At 39.2% G+C, this 26550-nt stretch overlaps 1 protein-coding gene across 2 annotated transcripts in view; it reads right to left on the reverse strand.

The window, feature by feature from the left end:
• The window catches only part of TRIM24 (tripartite motif containing 24), a 138177-nt gene extending 111855 nt beyond the window's left edge, over nucleotides 1–26322 (reverse strand). Inside the window, exon 1 of one of the 2 annotated variants that reach the window (XM_040471847.1) lies at nucleotides 25665–26322. In XM_040471847.1, the coding sequence (XP_040327781.1) occupies nucleotides 25665–26028 (364 nt within the window). In that variant the 5' untranslated portion in view covers nucleotides 26029–26322. The remainder of the gene's footprint in view (nucleotides 1–25664) is intronic. The other variant, XM_040471846.1, reaches the window with a different exon arrangement.
• Nucleotides 26323–26550: the final 228 nt, after the last annotated feature.

The following is a 26550-nucleotide window of genomic DNA, read 5'->3' on the forward strand; positions in this document are numbered from 1 at the left end:
ACACTTCTCTAAAGAAGACATCCGGATGGCCAACAGGCACATGAAAAGATGTTCAGCGTCGCTCCTTATCAGGGAAATACAAATCAAAACCACACTCAGGTATCACCTCACGCCAGTCAGAGTGGCCAAAATGAACACATCAGGAGACTATAGATGCTGGAGAGGATGTGGAGAAACGGGAACCCTCTTGCACTGTTGGTGGGAATGCAAATTGGTGCAGCCGCTCTGGAAAGCAGTGTGGAGGTTCCTCAAAAAATTAAAAATAGACCTACCCTATGACCCAGCAGTAGCACTGCTAGGAATTTATCCAAGGGACACAGGAGTACTGATGCATAGGGGCACCTGTACCCCAATGTTGATAGCAGCACTCTCAACAATAGCCAAATTATGGAAAGAGCCTAAATGTCCATCAACTGATGAATGGATAAAGAAATTGTGGTTTATATACACAATGGAATACTACGTGGCAATGAGAAAAAATGAAATATGGCCTTTTGTAGTAACGTGGATGGAACTGGAGAGTGTGATGCTAAGTGAAATAAGCCATACAGAGAAAGACAGATACCATATGGTTTCACTCTTATGTGGATCCTGAGAAACTTAACAGGAACCCATGGGGGAGGGGAAGGAAAAAAAAAAAAAAAAGAGGTTAGAGTGGGAGAGAGCCAAAGCATAAGAGACTGTTGAGAACTGAGAACAAACTAAGGGTTGATGGGGGGTGGGAGGGAGGAGAGGGTGGGTGATGGGTATTGAGGAGGGCACCTTTTGGGATGAGCACTGGGTGTTGTATGGAAACCAATTTGACAATAAATTTCATATAGAAATAAAAAAAATAAAAATAAAAACCGGATTTTAGTAAAAAAAAAAAAAAAGCTATGTATTTTGGACAGAAATTTGAAGTTTTCTTCATATGTCAACAAATACAGTAGTCCCCCCCCCCCCCATTCCTTATCCATGGGGGATATGTTCCAAGACTCCCACTGGATTCCTAAAACAATGGACAGTACTGAACCCTATATATGTTTTTTCTTATACATACATACCTATGATAAAATTTGGCTTATAAATTAGACACTAAGAGATTAACAATAGCTAATAATAAAATAGAACAATTACAACAATATAATAAATGTTATGTGATTGTGCTCTCTCTCAAAATATCTTACTGTACTGTACTCACCTTTTCTGATGATGTGAGATGATAAAATGCCTATGTGAGGAAATGAAGTGAGGTGAATGAGGCAGGCACTGTGCCACAGTATTAGGCTACCACTGATCTTCTGACAATATGTCAAAAGGTGGGTCATCTGCTTGTGGATGCACTGGATTGTGGGTAACGGAAACCATGGAAAGCCAACGCGCATATGCGGGGGAATTACCGCAATCATTTTTAATCAGAGTTTTGTATGCATTTGCAAAGAAGGTACACTCTCTCACATGTAATAGGAGACAACCATGACACTCATTTATATCTTTAATGGCCTTATAAAAATTTTGTCTGCTTGATCTATCTACAATTAAAAGAGATTTTAAGTCTTCTATTATTAATATGTTTCTAATTCTTACGGACTCTTCTGAAATCTTGTAAAAATCAACTTGTCATTAATTATCTGTGTATCTAACAATCCATCTTCATTGAGACCTGGAGCTCGTAGCCCTGTAATGTGTCCCACCTCTTGAATGATTTCTGGCCCGAGTTCTACCTTGTGCAACATCACAATAGTGACCTCTGTTTCCTTTTTATTTGATTTGTATGGTACATCTTTGCCTAACTTCTTAGTCTTAACATTTCCGAGTCTTTTGGTTTTGTGGTTATATGCATAGAAGATAGAAGTGGATTTTGCTATGTTAGTTAACCTGAAAATTTTTTTTCTCTTAAGAAACCAATTAAGCCCAATGACTGATGTTTTCAATTCTCTTAGAGAAAATATATAAATTATTTGTGCATGTTTTGTTTTTTCTCCTTCAAGTTTCCTTTGACATCTAAAGAGGTTTGAGTGTGTATCCTCATGGTTATCTTTGTGCCTTTATAATAACCGTAGTCCTCTCTTTATTAGCTTCTATTGATTCCCTAGTATGAGCAATATTGAAATTAGCTCTTTTTGTCCCTTCTATCATCTCTGTACTACATCCCCCAGCATCTATTTAAAGTAATAATATTCTTTGATGCACTAGTGAATTTCTATAAGACAAAACCAATGAACCTATTAAACCACTTCTTCGTTGTCTGAAATTTAGTATGTAATAGCTTCCTCAGGAAAGATTCATGTGAACTATATTCTGTGAGTTCTTTAATAACTGCATTGGATCTTCATTGTCAAAGCATATAACAAATACATACTACTTTTTCACTCCCTATCCCCATCACTGTATTAAGTTCTACAGTTACGTGTAAGAATTCCCTGCAGAGGACGCAGGGAAGATGGCAGAGTAGAAGGACCCTAAGTTCGCCTCGCTCCGCAGATACAACTAGCCAACACTCACATCAGCATAAATAACCCAGAAGACTGACATGAAGAAATAACATGAAGACTGACACAACAAACTCCGTAACTAAAGGTAGAAAAAAGGCCACGTCAAAAAAGGTAAGAAGGGTGAAGACATGGTTTGGGAGTGAAATGGACCATTGCCAACCCCGTAGGGAGGATGCTGTGGCATGGAAAAGGGCAAAAAACAGACTATCATACCAAGGAGCCCACACTCGGAAAATGTATCCCTGTATTTGACTTTGAAAGTGACAGGGACTGAGTCTCATGAGTTCTTACAACCAGAAGGACTTAAAGCCTGGAAATTTAAATATTGGTGATGGTCTCTGCTCTAGAAGAGTCCAGAGGGTGTTAAAAAGTGGATTTCCTGCATTTAAAAAGACAGCACAACAAAGAGCCAGCACTGATACAGTGGGGAAGCAGCAGTTTGAAAAACACCAGGGGAAGATGGAAGGGAGAATATTTATTCATCTCAGAGCATGGCCTGGAGAAGTGGGGACTCGGGGGAGACCCTTCCAGGAACAAAGGAGCTGGCAGGTACCACTTATCTCACCCACACCAAATATAAACACGTGGCCACCTGCGGGAACCTGCAGGGCACCAACACTTGCTACCTAAGTTGCTTACACCAAGTCATCTCTCCCACCCCTGAACCTTGGTAGATCTGCTCTTCACAGTGATGCTTGCCTCTGTCCTGGGCCTGCAGGCCACCTCCCCCAACAAAACTGCTGCCAATTTCACCAACACCTTGTCTCCCGACCTGAGCATTTTGCCAGACCTCAGTTCCTGTAGCAGCAAGTCTCATTTCCCAAGCAGACCAGTGCACACCAGTGCACACTTATTAAAACATGTCCCACTCAGCCAGGGACCAAAGACTGCCCACAACAGGCAAAGAGAGCCTCTGCAGACAATTGAATTGAAGTAAAAACCAACCAAGACTCAACAGGAGGACATACACAACTCACAAAGGAGACACTGCCTGAAGTGCAAGGTCCTGGGGAGCAGGGCACACTGCAGTACAGGGCACCAGAGGACGTCTTCTTCAAAAAGCCATTACTTTCCAGAGCAGATGACACAGCTGACATTCCTAACACATAGTAACAGATATACAGAGTTAGATAACATGATGAGACAGAGGAAAATGTCTCAAATGGAAAGACAAAACCATAGCAAGGGACCGAAGTAAAATGGATATAAGTACTATGCCAGATACAGAATTTAAGTAATGATCATAAAGACACCCACTGGACTTTGAAAAGAATGGAAGACATCAGCAACACCCTAAACAAAGGGACAAAAAAAATATATATATATATATGTATATGAGATGAAGAACAGAAAAAAAGAAATTAAAAGTTCATGGATGAAATGAATATGAAGTTAGAGGAATCAGAGGAACAAATTAATGACCTAGAAGACAAAGTAATGGAAATTAATCAAGCTGAGCAAAAGAAAGAAGAATTAAGGAACACAAGAACAGACTTAGGGAAATCTGTGACTCCATTTAACATAATAGCATTCCTACCATAGGAGTTCTAGAGGAAGAGGAGAGAGAAAAGGAGGCAGAAAATTTATTTGAAGAAATAACAGCTGCAAACTTCCTTAATCAGGGAAAGGAAATAGACATCCATATCCAGAAGACACAGAAAACGCCCATGAAAACCAACAACAGCAGGCCAACACCAAGACATATGGTAATTAAATTTGCAAAATATAGTGACAGAGAAAAATCTTAAAAGCAGCAAGACAAAAGAAGGACTTAACTTACAAGAAAAGACCCATAAGGCTAGCAGGGGATTTCTCAACAGAAACTTGGCAAGCCAGAAGGGAGTGGCATGGTATATACAAAGTGCTGAATGGGAAAATTCTGCAGCCAAGAACATTCTATCCAGCTAGGCTATCATTCAGAAGAGAAGGAGAGATAAAGCATTTGTCAGACAAACAAAAACTAAGAGTGTGTGACCACGAAAGCAGCCCTGCAAGAAATATTAAAGAGGACTCTGTGAGTGGAAAGGAAAGGAAAAGACCAAAAGTGACAGTATGAAAGCAGGAAACACAAAAGCAGGAACAATGACTATCTCTGTAAAAATCAGTCAAGGAACTCACACCAAAAAAAGGGCATAAAATATAGTAACATATACCTAAATCATCAGGGGGAGAGGAGAAAAGAATGGGCTCAAATTTGAAGGACCATCAACATAAATTAGAGAATGCAATTTGCAGAAGAGGTTATATACAAACCTAATGGCAACCATATATCAAAATCCATTAATAAACATGAGAAGAATAAAGAGAAAAAAAATGACAAATAGGTGCTTGGGTGGGTCAGTAGGTTAAGCAACTGACTCTTGATTTTGGTTCAGGTAATAATCTCACAGTTTTGAGATTGAGCCCTGTATGGGGCTCTGTTGGCTTAAGATTCTCTCTTTCTCCTGTTTAATATTCTGTCTCTCCCTCTCCTTCTGCCCCTCCCCCACTCATGTGTTCTTTTGGGGGGTGGGGTGGAGGATGTCAAATACATCACTAAAGAAAATTAGCAAAACACAAAAGAGACAAGAAAGGCTCAGAGAAAATCTCCAGAAACAACTACAGAACAAGTAATAAAATGACACTATAAATTCATATTTATCAATAATTACATTGAATGTCAATGGACTAAACACTCCAATCAAAACACACAGGGTGACAGAGTGGATTAAAAAAAAAAAAAAAAGGGGGCGCCTGGGTGGCGCAGTCTGTTAAGCATCCGACTTCAGCCAGGTCACGATCTCGCGCTCCGTGAGTTCGAGCCCCGCGTCGGGCTCTGGGCTGATGGCTCAGAGCCTGGAGCCTGTTTCCGATTCTGTGTCTCCCTCTCTCTCTGCCCCTCCCCCGTCCATGCTCTGTCTCTCTCTGTCCCAAAAATAAATAAACGTTGAAAAAAATAAAAATAAAAAAATAAAATTAAAAAAAAAAAAAAAAGACCCATCTACATACTACCTATAAGAGGCTCATTTTAGACCTAAAGACACCTGCAGATTGAAAGTGAGGGGATGGGGAAACATTTATCATGGAAATGAGTGCCAGAAGAAAGCCAGAGTAGCAATACTTACATTGGACAAACTAGACTTTAAAACAAAGACTCTAACAAGAGACAAAGAAGGGCACTATATATAATAATAAAGGGAACAATCCAACAAGACGGTGTAACAAATATTTATGCACCCAACATGGAACACCCAAATATATAAAACTAATAACAAACATCAAAGAATTCACTGATAATAATACAACAAGAGTAGGGCACTTTAACACCCCGCCTACATCAATGGACACATCGTCTAAACAGAAAACAAATAAGGAAGCAGTGGCTTTTAATGACACACTGGGTCAGATGGACTACACAGATATATTTAGAACATTCTATCCTAAACAGCAGAACCGAACAGCAGAATACACATTTTTTTCCCAGGTGCACATGGGACATTCTCCAGAACAGATCACATCTTAGGTCAGAAAACAGGCCTCAAGAAATACACAAGACTGAAGTCATACCATGCACCTTTTCTGGCCACAATACTATCAAACTGGAAGTCAACCACAAGAAAAAAATCCGCAAAGACCACAAATACATGGATGTTAAACAACATGCTACTAAACAATGAATGGGTCTACCAGGAAATCAAAGAAAAGACAATACATGGAAATGAACGAAAATGAAAACACACAATGGTCCAAAATCTTTAGGATGCAGCAAAAGTGGTCCTAAAAGGGAAGTATACAGCAATACAGGTGATACCTTAAGAACCAAGAAAAATCTCAAACAACCTAACCTTACATCTAAAGGGACTAGAACAAGAACAACAAATGAAGCCTATGGTCAGCAGAAGGAAGGGTATAATAAAGATTAAAGCAGACATAACAAAAACTAAAAAAACAATAGAAGAGATCAATGATGCCAAGAGCTGGTTCTTTGAAAAAATTGATCAACCTCTAGCCAGACTTATGAAAAAGAAGAGAAATGACCCAAATAAATAATATCCCAAATGAAAGAAGTAACAACCAATAGCACAGAAATGCAAACAATTATGAGAATATTATGAAAACTTATATGCCAACAAACTGGACAACCTGAAAGAAATGGATCAATTCCTAGAAACATAAATTACCAAAAGTGAAACAGAAAGAAATAGAATACTTGAACAAACTGGTAAGTACCAAAAAAGTTTATCAGTGATCAAAAACCTCCCAACAAACCAAAGTCCGGGACCAGATGGCTTTGCAGGTGATTTCTGCCCATCATTTAAAGAGTTAGTACATATTCTTCTCCAACTATTCCAAAAAATAGAAGAGGATGGAAAACTTTGAAATTATTCTATACAGACAGCATTATCCTGATAGTAAAACCAGATAAAGACACTACACAAAAAAGAGAACTACAGGGCAGTATCTATGATGGACATAAATGCAAAAATCCTCAACAAAATATTAGCAGAGTCCAACAATACTTGAAAATCATTCACCTCAATCGAGATTTATTCCTAGATGCAAGGACGATTCAATATTTGCAACTCAGTCAACATGATACATCACATCACTAGAAGAAAGGATAAAAACCATATAATCATTTTAATAGATGCAAAAAAAAGCATTTGACAAAGTACAATATCCATTCATGATAAAAACCCTCAACAAACTAAGTCTAGAGGGAATATACCTCAACATAATAAAAGCCATATAGGAAAAACTATTATCAGCCTCTATGGGAAAAAACTTTTCCTCTATAATGAGGAACAAGACAGGGATGTCCACTCTCACCACTGTTATTTAACAGAGTACTGGAAGTTCTAGCCTCAGCAATCAGACAACAAAAAGGAATGCAGGTTGGTGAGGAAGAAGTCAAACTTTCACTATTTGTAGATGACCTGATACTATATTGAGAAAACCTGTAAGAATCCACCAAAAAACTACTAGAACTGAGAAATGAAATCAATGCAGTTACAGGATACAAAATCTAATGTAGAGAGATTTGTTGCATTTCTACACACTAATAATGAAGCAGAAGTGAAATTAAGAAAACAATCCCATTTACAACTGCACCAAAAGCAATACCTAGGAATAAACTTAACCAATGAGGTGAAAGACCAGTACTCTGAAAACTATAAAACACTGATGAAAGAAACTGATTATGACACAAAGAAATGGGAAGACATTCTATGCTCATGGATTGGAAGAATACATACTGGTAAATACCCATACTATTAAAAGCAATCTAGAGACTTAATGCAATCCCTAAAAAAAAATTTTAAAAAAAATGAGCATTTTTCACAGAACTAGAACAATTAAAAAATTTGTATGGAACCAGAAAAGACCCTCAACAGCCAAAGCAATCCTTGAAAAGTAATAACTGGAGATATCACAATTCCAGACTGCAAGTTATATTACAAAGCTGTAGTCATCAAAACAGTATGGTCGTGGCACAAAAACAGACACATAGATCCATGGAACAGAAGAAAACAGCCAGAAATAAACCCACATCTGTATGGCCAATTAATCTTCAACAAAACAGGAATGAATATCCAATAGAAAAAGACAGTGTTTCCAACAAATGGTGCTGGGAAAAGTAGATAGTTACTTGCAAAAGAATGAATCTGGCCCACTTTGTTATACCATACACAAAAATCAAATCAAAATGAATTAAAGACTTAAATGAGAGACCTGAAACCATAAAAATCCTAGAAGAGGGCACAGGCAAGAATTTTTCTGACCTAGGCAGCACTTTTCTAGATATGTCTCCTGAGGTAAGGGAAACAAAAGCAAAAATAAACTATTAGAACTAGATCAAAATAAAGAGCTTCTGCACAGCAAAGGGAACAATCAACAAAACTGAAAGGCAACCTATGGAATGGGAGAAGATATTTGTAAATGACATATCTAATATAGGGTTAGTATCCAAAATAAAGAACTTATAAACTCAATGCCTAAAAACCAAATAATCAGTTTAAAAACAGGCACACAACATGAACAGACATTTCTCCAAAGAAGACCTACATACAGCCAACAGACATGTGAAGATGTTCAACATCACTTATCATTAGGAAAATGCAAATCAAACCCACAATGAGATATCACCTCATATATGTCAGAATAGCTAAAATAAAAAACACAAGTGTTGTCAAGAAAAAGGAACACTCATGCTCTGTTGGTGGGAATGCGACCTGGGGCAGCCACTGTAGAACACAGTATGGAGTTTCCTGGAAAATTTAAAAAACGAATTACCCTATGATCTAATAATTCTACTGGATATTTACCCAAAGAATGCAAAAACACTGACTTGAAAAGATACATGCAACCCTATGTTTATTGCAGCATTATTTACAATAGCCAAATTATGGAAGCAGCCCAGGTGTCCATCGACAGATGAATGAATAAAGAGGTAGCACACATGCGCATGCGCACGCACACACACACACGTGCGCGCGCGCACACACACACACACACACACACACACACACAGGAATATTACTTAGCCATAAAAAAGAATTAATTCTTGCCAGGTGCAACAACATGGATGAATCTGGAGAGTATAATGCTAAGCGAAAGCAGTCAAAGACAAATACCATATGATGTCACTCATGTGAAATTTAAAAAATAAAACAAGAAAAAAAAGAGACAAACCAAAAAACAGACTCTTAACTATAGAGATCAACTCATGGTTACCAGAAGGGAGGTTGCTGAGGGATGGGTAAAACGGGATGGGGATTAGAGTATACTTATCATGATCAACAATGAGTAACGTATAGAAATGTTGAATCACTTACTCTATTGTACACCTGAAACTAACATAACATAGTATGTAAACTGTACTGGAATTAAAATAAAAAGTTTATTTTTTTGAGAGATAACATGTTGCATGTGAGCAACATGGGAGGTGGGAGAGGGAAAGAGAGAATTCTAAGTAGGCCTCATGCCCAGTGTACTCCTCAGGATTTGATCTCATGAAATCTCATGACCATGAGATCATGATCTGAACCAAAATGAAGAGTCAGATGCTTAAGTAATCCATCCAGGCACCCCTCAAAAATGTAATTTAAAAAATAAAAAGAATTTCCTGCAGAACATCTTGCCTATTGTTTTCCAGCCAAAAGATTTCTTGACATTAAAGACTCAACAGCATGGTATTGATGTAAAATCAAATTGATTGATGGAACAGTGAGCCCAAAAATAAAACAAAACATGCATGAATAACGGATACTTGACCATGACAGCACAGTAAAAGATTGCTTTTTCAACAGCAGTGGTGGAATAATTAAATATCCACATGTAAAACGAACTTGGATCCATACCTTATATCACATATAAACATGAACTCAAAATGGACCAAAGATGTAAATGTAAAACTCAAAACTATGAAACTTCAAGGGTAAAACATTTATGTTAGATGAAGTTTTCTTGATACAAGGAGCTCCTCAGAGAAACAACCAAGCTGGTATAGAAAAAGTACAGGATGAAGCGAGAAACTCTTTGGTCTGCCAGAACGTAAGACGTGCTCAAAAACCAATAGGGGCATGCCAAAGGGTAAGATTTCAACTTAAAGGGGTTTCTACTGCCCAAATTCAAAGTTTGGTTATCAAAATAAATAATGAAAGGAAAGGTTTATAGAGTATTAACTTAAAAAATTTCACAAGCCACAGTGATGAGTAAATGGAAAAGGAAAGTCTCATCCATACAGAATATCCACTAGTAAGCAGAGGATGAGAGAAAAATCACCATTCTGCAACATCACAGTAGTAACTGATGAAGGCAAGAAATCATTCGTGGATGCTCATCTATGGTTTTTTAGAAACAGAACACTCACACTGACCCCAAAGTATCTCACAGGAGGTTACTTATTAATTACAAAGGGGGAAAAAACATATTTGTAAAGTGGAGAAATCTGGCCGTTTAAAGTAGTGACCTAAGCCAAACACGAATAATAATGAGACAGAATGGTTTCCTAATGTAAAGCACTGAAGAACCTATCACTTTAGCCAAAATGATGCATTAGGCTGGATACAGTAAGGAGAGAGAAATCAAACATTAAGTTTGAAAAAAAAGAAGTTTGACATAAGTAATTACTAACGACACCAAGGAACTGGGCTAACAGGACTGGATAGTAAGAAGTTGAGACAATGCTAGGGCACCTGGGTGGCTCAGTCAGTTAAGCATCAGACGTGAGCTCAGGTCATGATCTCACAGTTCGTGGGTTTGAGCCAGGCATCAGGCTGTGTGCTGACAGCTCAGAGCCTGGAGCCTGCTTCAAATTCTGTCTTTCCCTCTCTCTCTGCCCCTCCCGCACTTTCTCTCTCTCTCAAAAATAAATATACAATTTAAAAAAGTTTTTTAATAAAAAATTTTTTTAAAGAAGTTGAGACAAGGCTAAAAATATAATTATTAGAGCAGATATAATAAATATATGACATATAATAGCCACTACCTCTAAGGCTAGGACAGATTGTGAGAAAAGATACAGCCATCGCTCACTTTGGTGCTGCATCAGTGGAATTTGTTGGAAATTCACCCTCTGGAACTTGTTCACAAATCTTCTTACTCTATGGTACATACTGGCAATCTGTGTCCTGGATTTCTCCCACCACCAAATGAAAAAAAAAAAAAAAAAGCTGTTGTGAAGGACATTATAACAACTGACAAAATTTAATATAGATTATCAGATAATGTTGTTGTATTAAATTTTTTTTTCAACGTTTATTTATTTTTGGGACAGAGAGAGACAGAGCATGAACGGGGGAGGGGCAGAGAGAGAGGGAGACACAGAATCAGAAACAGGCTCCAGGCTCTGAGCCATCAGCCCAGAGCCTGACGCGGGGCTCGAACTCACGGACCACGAGATCGTGACCTGGCTGAAGTCGGACGCTTAACCGACTGCGCCACCCAGGCGCCCCAATGTTGTTGTATTAATGTCAAATTTCCTGAATCTGGTAATTATACTGTGGTTATACGAGATTATCCTTGCATATATCAAAACTCATCAACTTGTAGATTTTAAATTTGTGCAGCTTACTGTATGTTAATCTTATCTCAGTAAAACTAAAAACACTTAAAGAGACTATACTTCAGAGACACATAGACATGTTTGGAGCTCAAGGGTCATGTCTACAACTTACTCCCATATAAGTAAAAAATAAATAAAATTTAAAAATAACCCTAAGTATACCAAAGCGAGAAATAAGGAAAATGCAACAAAATTCAGCATCCTTAGGAAGGGCTCATAGGGCTTAATGCTAAGTTGTCACATGTGGGCTTTATGCTGAAACATCAGTTGGCTGGATATGTGTCTCAACTCAATTTTTTTTCTGTGAAAACCTTAGAAATCTTTACTCCAGGTTCTTCTGAAGTCCAATGATAATCTGACATTCTTTCCATTGTAAGTGATGCACTCTTTTTGTGTAGATGCCCAAAGTATTATTTTCTTTTTCTTTCAGAGCCCTACGACAAGTTTCAATTGATGGCTGTTGTCTCCATTTTCCTAGGCACTTGGTGAACCTTTTCAATACAAATGTTCATCTTTGTTTTAACAATATTTTGTTTCTTGGTTCAAGTAGTCTTCAGGTACTATTATTAACGTTCATATATTTATGTGCATATGTATGTAAAATCTTTCACTTTATGAATTTCTTATGATATCTTTACTTGATTTGTAAAATCATTTATTTCTTTTATGGTACTTTCTGGAGTGTTTAGTCATTCAAGAATTTTCTGGTTCATCTTCATTTCTGAAATCTTTCTAATTCATTCCTCATTCTGTCAATTTTTCTTTTCATGACCTCCTACAGAATAGCTCATTTCTAAACTTTTCTAAATCTAATTTATACTGTTTTTTTCATAACATAGTTTTATTTTCCCAGCTCATTTTATGGAAGTAGGTTTCATTATCTCTCTGCTTTAAGACCAAGGTATACTGCTATCTTCACTTCTTTAGATCTGTTAATTCAGAGGACTTCTGTCATCTTTTTTTCTTATACTACCTTTCAATCATATAAAACTATAGTACTTTCGATAGACCAATTTACAGTAGCATGTGTTTTCTCATAAAGTTTCCTAGGTAGGATTCATAAACAAATGGTACCTTAGAGTAAACACTTCCCTAATACTTTGAGATTTGCCTTCTCAAATGCCCCCTCCCACATGTATCTGAGGCTTTTCTCTTCTTTGCCCCCAAATTCCTCCCCTGGTCAACTTGTGTTTATTTGCAGCAGTTTCTTCTCAGTGTGGGGCTCTGTTCTTTCACTGAATATTTCCAAGAATCTCAGGAACCAGGCTGTCCCAGCTCCCTTGCACTTTCCAGTGGCAAACTGTGTCTCATTTCAGACCCTATTAACGATTTGTGGACCACACTTTGAGTAGCACTAAACTGAGATACTCTCTTCTTCAGAGAAATGCTGGGTGGCTTTCTAAGAAGGCAGACAGGTACCACTATAAATGTATATGATGTCTAGCAGCAAGTGGACCTCAACATGATCTGCAATCCTACTACGTTTCACTGGAAAATTCAATCCTCTCTGAGGACACACAGACAAACCTTCTATTTATTCCTGCCTTCTCTCCTGTTCATAACAAAACATCTCTCCTTCTATCCAAAGTCATCAATCTCTCCACCTATGCCTTGGATTAATCCTATCCTGCCTTGTCAAAACCCTCACACACTCACTTAGAAATCTCTTTGGTACATCCAGTAGCTCACTTGATTGAACTCTTCCACTTTCATATAAACATGCTTAAAGCCTTTCCTGTTTACAAAAAAAAGCAATCAACAAGAAACCCTTAACTCCATTTTTTTCTCCCCAAGTATTGCCTTATCCCTTTAAACTTCTCTACAGAGTTGTCTAAACTTTCCATCTATATCTCTTTACTTCCTATCCACTGTATAACCCACCCCAATATGGTTTCCCCTTCTACTTCACCAAAATATGTTTTTGCACGATTGCCATGTTTCTAACGCTAAAAATGTTCTTGGCCTCTCTTACCTGATCTTGCAGAAATATGACACTATGAAACACCACTGCTTTGTTAATTCTTTCTTTCCTTGGCTTCCGTGACACTACATATTTCTGGTTTTCTCCTACCTCTTTCTCAGTCTCCTTTGTATATTTCCATCCTTATCTAGTAGCCATTACATACCTGACTTCCTGAAGCCTTGTCCTAGGTGATCTCCTCACTTTCACCTCCAGAGGAGAAGGGAAAAGAGCAAAGGAAGGACAACAGGAGACGAAAAAGGATGGGTCAGAGAAGTGGGAGGAAACCTTAATACCAAAAGATGGGTGGGAAAGTGAGCTGAGAAGATTAGTAAAAGCAAGTTAAGGCACATGACACACAAGTACAGAAGAATGATGAAGACTGGAAGAAACATAAATCAACATGCACCAGTACAAAGAGACAGACACTAGGAATCTCATGTGCTATAGGTTCTCTTCCTGGTTATCCTTAATGCTTAATATAGACAGCCAATAGAGCCCAGAAAGAGTATTCATTCACAATCAAGGTAAAATAAAGACCTTCTGGTAGTTATGAATCCTAATTACTATACATGACATTTTTCTTTTAAATTTATTGTATCATGACAAGAGTACCTATGGACTATGTATATTAGAAGAAATCAGAACAAATTTCTTTGAGAAACAGTGTATTTTTACAACTTAGAAGAGATTTGAAAACCATTTTGAAAGAAGAGATAAACATGGAAAAATACTGAGGCAATTCAGCTGATAGTTATATTCACATGTTGTTTTAAACAAATATTTGAACATGAACCCTACATATTATGTACATATAGTATAGCACTAGTAGATCTTGTACACAATAAATCACATGAACATAAAACAATTTTTAAATGCATAATTTTACTTGTTTCTGAAAGTGAAAGAGAGAGCACAAACACATGAGTGGGGGAGAGGCAGAGAGAGAGGGAGACAGAGAATCCCAAGCAGGCTCCATGCTGTCAGTGCACAGCCTGACTCAGGGCTCAAATCCACAAACCCTGAGATCATGACCTGAGCTGAAATCAAGAGTTGAATGTTTAACTGACTGAGCCACCCAGGTGCCCAAAACATTAAAAAAAAAAAAAAAAAAGTTTTTTAATGTTTATTTATTTTAGAGAGAGAAAGTGTACATGTGCACAAGCAGGGGAGGGGCAGAGAGAGAGGGAGACAGACTCCAGACCCACATACTGCGAGATAATGACCTGAGCCAAAGTCGTAAGCTTAACCAACTAAGCCACCCAGGTGCCCGCCACCCCCTCAGAAAAAAACATTTTTAAAGAATAAAATCAGGGTCAAATATTTTTAAATGTCTTGCTAATCATGATAGCTATGAAGCTATTATCCTCTCATTGTCCAAGATGTGATATACACTTAAGGCATAGTTCATCGTTAATATAGAGGATGTCCATCCATTTCAAAGAGTCTTCTTGGTAACTTTGAAACTTTTAGGTCTAATTGTTAGATATGGTTAGAAAATTACTTATGTTCATCTCACAGTAAGACTAATTAAGGTCCTATAAAGTATCAGCTCTGTCACTATAATGCTGTTATACTTACAAATTAATATTATTTTTCATCAGAGCTAAAAATGAGACTTCAAAGATTCGAATAATTTAGGGCTGGTGGAAAATCACAAATCCATCAACTCCATACACCTGGTAAAATGGAAAACAAAATGGAACAGCAACAATTGCAGCTTTCTACAAAATACAGATCTCCTGGCCAGCTAATCCACCACTGACTGACTGCATATTCAGGTGCCAGGAAATGACAAGTATCTATCCCTCTATGTAACACTAAAGAAGTCATCAAAGGTGAGAAGCCCTGAGGAACCTTCTGTATTTTCCTTAACTGGGGAAGAGCCAAGCTATCAGCATCCAGCCTTGATTACAGACTTAAAATGTAACACTCAAGGCTATTAATATTGGCACTGGGGATCACTTTTTATGGCTATTGCACATGTGCCCTACATGCTACAACTTGGGAATTTCTCCAGGCTGCTGAAACTGAGGGGTTTTTATGAGTGGCCTCCATATGGGACTTTCCTAGTAACTGAGATTACAGGATTTTATGTCAGGGTCCTGATAATGGCCTACCATGATCTTCAATTTTTGACAGTCATTTTGGTTCAATACAAAGGTTATAATCCATAAACCAAGTTATCCCAAAACATGTAAATTGTATAATTTGTGTATGTGCACTAGGGGTAGAATGAGGGGACACAGCAGGGTCTGCAGTATAGAAATCCTATCAGTTCCAGGGTAGCTATGTACAGTTTATAGACTGCACAGCACAAGGGACTTCTCAATTTAAGAGAGCTCTTATTTCTAATTAATGCAAAGGTACCTTTTGGCCTGCAGCAGCCCTGATTCCTTCCCTCAGGATACTTTGTATACTTTATGTGAAATGTAGCCATTTAACAGGCTTATTCATGTGACCATGACGATCTACTTATCAAGTACTTTAAAGGTTAATTTATGCATAGAAGTTCTAATGTTTTCCCTCAACTCAATAAATTATATGTTACCTCATAATGTGACACACATACCATTTTAGAGACTACTGGTCTAGAATGTACTTGCAAATGCAGGAGTCAATTTGAGAAAGGGGTCAAGGTTACAGGGAGAAATACAAGACTTGTGCAACTAGGTTGATAACTTAATTTGGTGAGATCTCTAAGAAAAATTAAAAAGACAAAAAAATCTAGAGATGTAAGAACCAAAGTTAGCAAATTACTCACATCTAGGTTTATTTAAAAGGTGCAATGCAACTTAAAAATGGTAATTTGGGGTACCTGGATGGCTCAGTCAGTTAAGCATCCTGCTCTTGATTTTGGTTCAGGTCATAATCTCACAGTCATGAAACTGAGCCTGGCATTGGGCTCTGGGCTAAGCATGGACCCTGCTTGGGATTTTCTCTCTCCCTCTCTTTGCCCCTCCACCACTTGCACATGTACACGCTCTCTCAAAAATAAACATTTTTTCTTTTTTTTAATTTTTTTTTCAACGTTTATTTATTTTTGGGACAGAGAGAGACAGAGCATGAACGGGGGAGGGCAGAGAGAGAGGGAGACACAGAATCGGAAACAGGCTCCAGGCTCCGAGCCATCAGCCCAGAGCCTGATGTGGGGCTCGAACTCACGGACCGCGAGATCGTGACCTGGCTGAAGTCGGACGCTTAACCGACTGCACCACCCAGGCGCCCCAAAATAAACATTTTTTCTAATGGTATTTTGGGGCACCTGGGTGGTTCAGTCGTTAAGCATCCCACTTCAGCTCAAGTTATGATCTCAAGGTTCCTGAGTTCGAGCCCGGCATTGGGCTCTCTGCAGTCAGCACAGAGCCCACTTTGATCCTCTGTCCCCCTTTCTCTCTGTGCCTCCCCTACTCACGCCCTCTCTCAAAAATAAACATAAAAAAAAAAAAAACTAAAAACCGGTATTTTGACATCCACTTTCCACCAGGACAGAGTAACCAATACCAAGAAAAGTTTGCCTGCTAGGAAAAAATGTATGTAACTGGGAAGAATATAGGAAGCAACTTGTCTTCAGGCATTAGACAATAAGCAAGTAAAGACTGTGATCCCTGAAAAAAAGGAAATTCAGGAGGTGAGCCTCGAAAATGTCTTGATTCTCTGCCTGGGGACTCTTTACCAACCACAGTGCAGGGAGCTAGAGTCTAAGTAGAACACAGCTAAGAGCCAGAGGAGAATGTGGGGCTGTGGAACAAATTAAACACTGGAGGAAGAGAGCTGCACAAAGTAAGGATGCCAGGAGTCTCTGTAGGGTTTCTCCCAAGTCCTTGGCTGAAGGCTACCAGGCATGTGCACAACAAGACTTTGGGAAACTTACCAGAGAGTAGTTGCTAAGGGATTGAGAAAAGCAAAGATACTAGAGACCCAACAAGATCAAAGAGAAAACCAATTTTTAAAAAGCAGTCTTAACTCAGCCATACTAATAATTACTTAAAATGTAAATGGTCAAATTAAAAGCAAAAATTTACAGGTTGGATTAGAAAAAAAAAAAAAGACACAGCTATATACTATCTACAAGAGACATAATTTAAATATAAAGGTTAAAAGTAAAAGAATGGGAAAATATACTACGCAAATAGAGATTAAAAAAAAAACTGGTGCAACTGTATTAATATAAGACAATGCAAACTTCACCAAAAAGTAGTGTGAGATAACATTTCAGTGTTAAAAAAGGGCAAGTAATTCATCAGTAAGATAAAGATTCAAAATACCTGTAGCAAAAACTAACCAGGATTAAAAGGAATAAAAAGATAAATCAACAATTATGAGATTTTTAACATTCTTCTCTCCATAACTGATGATTAAGTAGACAACAAAAAAAACCACACCCAATACAAATATAGATTTTTACAACACTATCAACCAACTTGACCTAACTGACATTTACTGAACACTACACCCAACAACTGTAGATAGAATTTAAGTTCTTTTCAAATACGCATGGAACATTCACCAAGACAGAGAATATGTTAGGACATAAAAGGTCTCAATAACTTCAAAAGATTTAAGTCTTAACAGAGAAATTTTTTTTTTTTTTACTACAATGGAATAAGCTACCCAGAAAATCCCATTTACCTTTAAATAAACACATTTTTCTTTTTTTTTTTTTTTAACACTTATTTTTGAGAGAAGGAGACAGAACACAAATAGGGGAGGGGCAGAGAGAGAGGGAGACACAAAATCCTAAGCAGGGTCCAATCTCTGACCTGTCAGGTCCTGACATGTAGGACCCAAACTGAACCCAAACCAAAGAACCGAGAGATCATGACCTGGGCCTAGGTCGGACGCCTAACCAACTGAGCCACCCAGGAGCCCCAAATTAATACATTTCTAAGCAACCCATCAGTCATAGAAGAAATCACAAGAGAAATTAAAAAAAATGTTTTTAATGTTTATTTTGAGAGAGACACAGTGCAAGCAGGGGAAGGCAGAGAGACCCACAGAATCTTAAACAGGCTCCAGGCTCTAAGCTGTCAGCACAGAGCCCCACGCCGGGCTCAAACTCACAAACCGCGACATCATGACCTGAGCTGAAGTCGGACGCTCAACCAACTGAGCCACCCAGGCGCCCCCACAAGAGAAATTTTAAAATATTTTCATAGAATGTTAATAAAAACACAATGCAAACTTTGTTTGAGGTGGCTAACACATAGAAAATAATACCTTTAAAGCAGAGACAAACAAGAAATAAAATTAAAGCCAAAAGTTAGGTGATAAGCCCTTAGTGACTAGCAAGCAAGAAAAAGAGTAAATATTACTAATAGAAGCAAAATAGGGGACAGCACTCAGCCTCTGAAAACATTAAAATGATAAGGGAATACTGTGACCAAATATATGCCAAAAATGTAGCAATTAGATGAAACAGAAAATTTTCTTCAATTTACCAAAATGGATTCATGAAGAAATATAAAATCTGAATAGCCCTGTATCAATTAAAGACACTGAATTCCTAATCAAAAACCTTCTCATGAAGAAAACTCCAAGCCCATATGGATTCACTGAATTCTGTCAAATATTTAACTACTAATTTTACAAAACCTCTTTCAGAAAATGAGATGGAACACTTTATACATTGAGGTCAGTATTACCTTGACACCCAAATCAGATAAAAGATACAAGAAAGCTTCCTCATCAACATAAAAATGTCCTTAAAATATTAGCAAACCAAATCCAGAAGTACACCAAAAGGATAATACATCATGACCAAGCAGTGCATATCCCAACAATACAAGATATGTTTAACATCTGAAAATCAACATAATTCACCACATTAACAGAAAAAAGAAAACCCACACTATCATTTTAATAGATACAGAAAATTCAATTGACAAAATTCATCATCCACTCATGATTAAAACCCTCAGCACTCTAGGAACAGAAGGAATCTTCTGAATTTTGATAGCGAGTATCTGTAAAAAGGTAATAGATCTAACATATTAATTGTGACCAACTAATGTTATCCTCCTAAGATCAGGAATAAGGCAAGGATGTTATCTCTCATTTAATAGTGAAATTAAACATATATTCAATATTGCAACAAGGGGAAGAAAATGACCAATTATTAGGAACAGAAAGAAAGAAGTAAAACTATCTACCTGTAAACAAAGGCAGTCTACACAGAAAATCTTAAGGAATTTACAAAGAAACTACTAGATTTAATTGAAGTTAGCTAGATAATGGGATACAATCAATATACAAAAGTCAATTATATTTAGACTAGCAACCATTAGAAATAATATTAAAAAAAAATTTTTTTTTAATGTTTATTTTTTGAGAGAGGACAGAGAATGTGAGCAGCCGAGGGGTAGAGAGAGAGGGAGACAGAGGATCTGAAGTGGGCTCTGTGCACAAAGAGCCTGACTCGGGGCTCAAACCCATATGCCATGAAATCATGACCTGAGTTTAACCGACTGACCCACCCAGGCACCCCTAGAAATGATATTTTCAAAAACACCATGATCATTAAACAACATTATCATAAAATTTTTTGGAATAAACTTCACAAATATTGTGCAAGCCTACTATAAGAAAATAGTACTCAGAGAAACTAAAGATCTAAATAAATGGGAGATAAAACATGTTTATAGATAGGAACTGTCAATATTGTTAGATCATTCTCCCCAAAGTAGTATCTGGACTTAATGCAATTCTAATCAAAATCATAGCAGGCTTTCATGTAGAAATTAACAAGCTGCCCCTAAAATTTATGAAGAAATGCAAATGACTTCAAAGAGCCAAACAGTTTTGAAAAGGAACAAAACTGCCCAATTCCAAATTTGCTTTGAAAGCTACAGTAATAATCGGGGCGCCTGAGTGGCTCAGTCGGTTAAGCGTTCGACTTCAGCTCAGGTCACGATCTCATGGATTGTGAGTTCGGGCCTCATCAGGTTCTGTGCTGATGGCTTGGAGCCTGGAGACTGCTTCAGATTCTTTGTCTCCCTCTCTCTCTGCCCCTCCCCTGCTCACGATCTGTCTCTCTCTGTCTCAAAAATAAACATTAAAAAAAAAATTTTAAAGCTACAGTAATAAAAAAAAAAAAAAACACTGTTAGTACCGAATGGATAGATCAATAGAACAGAAAAGAATATAGAAATAGAACCATACTATGTTCAACTGATTTTTTACAAAAATGCCCAAGTGACATAATGGGAAAAGGACTCTTTTCAGTAAATGGTGCTTTAACATATGGTTGAAAACATGAACCTCAACCCTTACCTCATACAAAAATTGCTCAAAATAGATTATAGCTCTAAATATAAAAACTAAAACTACCAAAAGACGGTATAAAATCTTAGTAAATTTAGGGTAGGCACAGAAGTATTAGAACACAAAAATCACTAATCATAAAAAAAATTGATAAATCATACTTAAATCAAAATTTCAAACTTCAGCTCTTCAAAAAATACCATTAAGAAAATGAACAGGCAAGCTATAGGTGTGAAAGAAAATACGTGCAATACACATATTTAACAAAGGACCAGGATACAGAATATATATAAAGAATAGTTTTCTGGGGCACCTGAGTGGCTCAGTCAGTTAAGTGTTTGACTCTTGATTTTGGCTCAGGTCATGATCTCTGGGTCATGAGATCAAGCCTTGCATTGGGCTCAGTGCTGAGCATAGAGCCTGCTTGAGAACATCTCTCCCCTCCTCTCTATCCATCACCCCAACCTCCCCCCACATTCCCCTCCAGGAAAAAATAAACATTAAAAAAAGAATATATACTTTTCAATAATATATCCAATTACCTAATTTTAAAAATCTGCAAAAGACAAACTGAAATTTTACCAAAAAGTTGTAATAATCAATAAGCATAGGAAAGATGCTCATCATTATTCATTGGGGAAATGAAAATTAAAACCATGAGACAACCCTTCACACATACTAAAATGACTAAAATTAAAGACTAACAACACTCAAATTGGCAACGATGTGAACCAACTGGAACTCTTATACGTTGCTGGAGGGAATGCAAAACAGTACAACCAGTGTAAATATACGTTTATGATGCAAACAAGAAATTCCAATTATAAGTATTTACCCAAGGAAATGAAAACATATCCACATAAAGACTTGTCTACAGATATTTATAACAATTTTATTCATAATAGCCCCAAATTGAAACCAATAGTATAATTTCTATTAATAGGTGAATATTGAATATAATATTGTATAATAAAACTAGTGGACAATATGGATCAGTGCTAAATACTATTAATTCTTTGTCATTGTGTCTTGTACTCACAAGGTGATTTATACTTCTCTCACCAAGAACTCAAAGAAACCAGATCCCAGAATTGACAGTTATGTATCTCTTAGACCACCTATTAGAAAAGAAGTCTAGGAAAACTGATGGATTCTTTTATTTTACTCTCCTTGGTCAAATAATGTGATCCCTTTCAAAAGTATGCTCAGTATTCTTGTAAAAATAGCTTAGAGTTTGCTATGCTTGCTGACTACATCACCACCACAAAATATTACACCATGTTGTAACATCTCTCCAGGATTAGTTTGTCTTCTGACTTCATGTACCTGTAATGTACCTAAAGAAAAACTGTTTTCTAAGCCCTTCCCTCTTTCCTGGATATAACTGCACACTAAGAAAATGACAGTCACACCTGAGGTAGTCATCCAACTTTAGCATGTGGCCACTCATCCTCATTCCTTCCAACTGGCAGCCTTACAAAAGGACAGTTTTGACCCATGTTCTCAACGGCGGCTTGGTAGCTAGTTTAATTGTGTCTGAACATTTATAAATTATAATACTTTGTTGTTATAAATTAGCTTTATTTCTTTTTCATAAAAAATATCTTAGGATTTATTTTCCATGAATCTCATTTAGGATAACGGGGAGCACCAAAAAGTATTTAATAGAAAAATTAGGTCTGATAATGTTGAAACCTATCACTCTATACCTTGAACTTTAGTCTTAACTTCCTTAAGAATCCTCTTATGATCAATTTTATTTCAGAATATAATACTGCTTGAGCTAAAGAAGCACTAGGGTTTAATATTATACTCTAGAATTCTAAAACTATGCCAAATTGGGCACTCTGGGGGGATGGGCCTAGAAATCTAAATTTTTATTTTTTATTTTATTTTTTTTAACGTTTATTTATTTTTGAGACAGAGAGAGACAGAGCATGAACGGGGGAGGGGCAGAGAGAGAGGGAGACACAGAACCGGAAGCAGGCTCTAGGCTCAGCCATCAGCCCAGAGCCCGACGCAGGGCTCGAACTCACAGACCGCGAGATCGTGACCTGGCTGAAGTCGGACGCTTAACCAACTGAGCCACCCAGGCGCCCCTAGAAATCTAAATTTTTAATGTAAATTTTTAACCAGTGAGGGGCGCCTGGGTGGCTCAGTGGGTTGACCTTCCAACTTTGGCCTACATCATGATCTTGTGGTTCATGAGTTCAAGCCACACATTAAGGCTAGATGCTGTTGGCGCTTCAGATCCTCCACCCCTCTTTCTGCCCCTTCCCCACCTGCATTCTCTCAAAAATAAATAAAACATTTAAAATTTTATTTAAAAAAGTAAAAAAATAAAATTTTACTCAGCGATTCTAGTAGCGCTAAAATTTGAAAACCACTATCTAAATCTAAAAGGGAAGAGTTTAACTGCAACATAATTGTGGCCTCAACAAAACTTGTTTTATTTGGCCTACACAATGGGCTTGTGTGCAATATATATATATTTTATTCACTTGCCAATATCTAATACTAGCGAAAGGTTACACAAAAATCCAGGCTTCAGACTTCTCATTAAAATATATACATAAATGCCCTTCAATACTGGCCCTACCCTCCCTTACATGACCATCTGCTGAGGCTGAGTTTGTTCGCCTTCTCGTTCACTCTCCACCATTCCCTATTATTTTACCCAGATACCTGGCTTAGCTCCTGTAGGTATGACAGTTTGACCCTCAAGACTGTACCGACACGTTCATTAAGAGAATGAAAAACAGAGATGATCAAATGAACCCTAATTATTTAGTTATGAAACGTACTGGCTAAAGTTTTACTTCAGCTAGTATTAAAATAAGTTTGCAATGAGAAAGAAAGGGAGAACATAAGTCATTAAGATTCAGGATAGATAGTATTTTTAATTTACTGAAGATAACCCTTTTTTTTTAGAGTGTATTTAAAAGTGTCATTTGATAGAGACTTTTTCTTTCTTGGTATAAAAACAGAAACATTACCTTCCAATCTTAAATGCTTTCTTGAACTATTGCTTACAAACACCAAGATAAAATATATTTAGAGATTAGAATTAAAAAGAACATTTTAAGAAATCTGGAATTGCAAATTTGTCTCAGAGTTGATTTTCAGAGCTTGTCTTATCCATGTTCTCATTCATTCTGACCTAAATGTCACTGCCGAGCACATGATAAATCTTAATTCTAGAATTATGCAAAATTCAGATCCTGACTACTAGCCTGTTTAACCGCTTAAAATATAAATAAAAGAAACTATAAAATGTATCTAAAAACTAAGACTTAAGTTTCACCTGTACTAAATTTCCAACAGGTGAGCCACATCAGAGAAAACAAGTGTGAAAGATCTCAGACTTTTGCAAGCTAGCGTACCAGGGTGGAAGACACAAAGACTCAGAAGTGAGAGATAAGGGGCAGTTTGTTAGTTACAATAACATAAAGCAAAGCACCAACACTTTTGCACTGGTTCCCAGAACCCCAGTTCCCACCAGGCAAGGCGAAAATGGCCAGCTGACACCTGCACAGGCAATGGGTTGTGTTACACAAGAGGAAACCTAAGCTTAGAGAACACCAGTCTTTTATCACAGGCAATAAGCACGCCTGCCTTTTACCCCAGTAGACATTTATTATACTGGACCATACGCATGCCTGCTCTTTGCTCTGATGGAAGACACTATCTCTATCTTCCAAGGCTGTTCCTTATACAAACATCTTTTAAAAAACAGAAACAAAGGGCAGCCAGTACCTTCCTGGCAAGACCTGCAGAAACTTAGAGACCCGTGGAAAATTGTCTCCCTCAACTGGATACTGTTCCTAACATATACTCGAATGAGAAGTCTAACACTACAATCTATTTATGGCATCAATTTCATATGCCCCTTGACCGGGTCAATTACCTAATCACCGATTTATCTCAAATTAAATCAACTAGAGCCTCTAAAAAGGAAGTATGTATTAAAAAGGAATGACTCCCCTTTTCCAGTTACTTTCTATTTTTAAAAAGAAGATGCTCCAATATTTGCAATATTAAAATTTAAAATCCTCAAGCATTCCACTAGAAATGATTACTATGCTTACTTTAACTAACTTTAAATGTTTCAAACCTGTTAACGCTAGCAATAGGAACTACCTGTCAAAAGTCTCATTATACAGTAACAAACACCACAAAGAGAACAGTAACTTCAAAATTTCCAGCTGCTGTCTACAAAATACGAGAAAATTCTGCACCCCAAATCACTCTGTTCTATTTCTCCTTACCCTTCACCGTCTCAAAATAAAATCTTCGAATGAGAAAGACAACAAAATACCGTCTCTTTGGGTTCCTTTGTCCCTAGCTGAAGGTAGAAAATCGGGGACTCGTTAAGGTAAAGAACCTGAAACATGCAAGATAGAAAATAGACGGCATCCGATCTGTAATCAATCACCGGAGAAAGTCCCCATCACTTCATCTTCATCCCTCCCTTCCCCCCTCCAGCTCAAATAACGTGGGTATATACGAGATGATTAGGATCATATGGACCCGGACAAAGCTCCGGGGAGGCAGAGGGTAGCAGTTAACTAGATGCAGTCGGCAAAGAATCCGAGATACACGCTACAGCCGACTCCAACGGAGGTTTTCAAAAGTGCGGGTCGCACGGGCCACCCAACCCTGGAGGAGAATGCTGAGCAGCAGGAGGAGCAGCGGCGGCGCCGCCAAGTCCTCAGCGCCCGTGGAAGTTGCTCGCGGGGCGCGCGGCACGCCGCAGAGCGCGCGGGCCCTCCATGTCACCGCCGCCAACACAGACCCTCCTCCTCGCCCCTCCCCCGCCGCGCACCCCGGGCGGCGGCGACATGACAGCGGGTCGCGCCGCACAAGGGCGCTCGCCTCCCGGAGCCCCTCCCCGGGCTCCCCGGCGTCCACGGCCAGCTCTCACCTTGGGTGGCGAACGGCGAGGAGCCGCTGACCGGCGAGCCGGGGGCGGGGACGGGCGGCGGGGTCTCGGCCGAGCCCAGCATGGGCGCGGGCAGCATGAGGTAGCGCTGGGGCGCGGGTAGGCAGCGCTGGCAGAAGGAGTGCAGGCAGGGCAGCAGCTTGGGCGCCCGGCTCTGGATGTTCTGGTGGCACACGGCGCAAGTGTCCAACAGGTTGAGCCGGGCCGCCTCGCCTCCGCGCTCCGAGTCGGGGCCCTGCCGACTCTCGGCCTCATTCTCCCCGCTTGGTGCCGCCGAGGGCCCCCCGGCGGCCGCCGCCGAAGCCGCCGCGGCCGCCGTCGCCGCCTTCTCCACAGCCACCTCCATTGTCCTGCCCCCGCCGCCGCCGCCGCTGCCGGGGAAGGGGGAGCGCGGTCTCCGCCGGCCGCCGCCCCCGACGACCTCCTCCTCCTCCTCCTCACAGGCCGTTCGGGTGACCCGCGGGAGAGGGAGGGAGAGCGGGCCGGGCCGAGAAAGGCTCCTCAGGCCCCGGGGATCCGCCTCCCGGGTGGCGCGGCCGGAAGAAGGGGATCTGTCAGCGGGAACCGTTCCTCGCACCGGGAAGGCTGCGCCCCGTCCGCTTCGCCAACCGCCGCGGCGCTCGTCGAAACCGCCCAGCCCGCCCTCGTCTCCCCGCCTTTCTCTCTGGGCCCCTGGCCCATCTCAGGCCCCGCCCCCGCCCTCCCTCTCCCAGCAACTGAGGCGACAACGAGGAAGGCGCCGCCCAATAGCCGCAGCGCCTGGCCGGGGGGCGGGGCCTGCCCAAGCCCGCGAGGCTCCGACGGCCTCGGCGGGAGGCTGGGAGGTGGGAGGGCGCTTGCCCAGCCCCGCCCCCCGAGCTCCTCGAGC

This window comes from Herpailurus yagouaroundi, unplaced genomic scaffold, assembly GCF_014898765.1.
Source record: "Herpailurus yagouaroundi ecotype Mexico unplaced genomic scaffold, PumYag 100, whole genome shotgun sequence".
In the NCBI taxonomy this organism is placed as follows: Eukaryota; Metazoa; Chordata; class Mammalia; order Carnivora; family Felidae; genus Herpailurus; species Herpailurus yagouaroundi.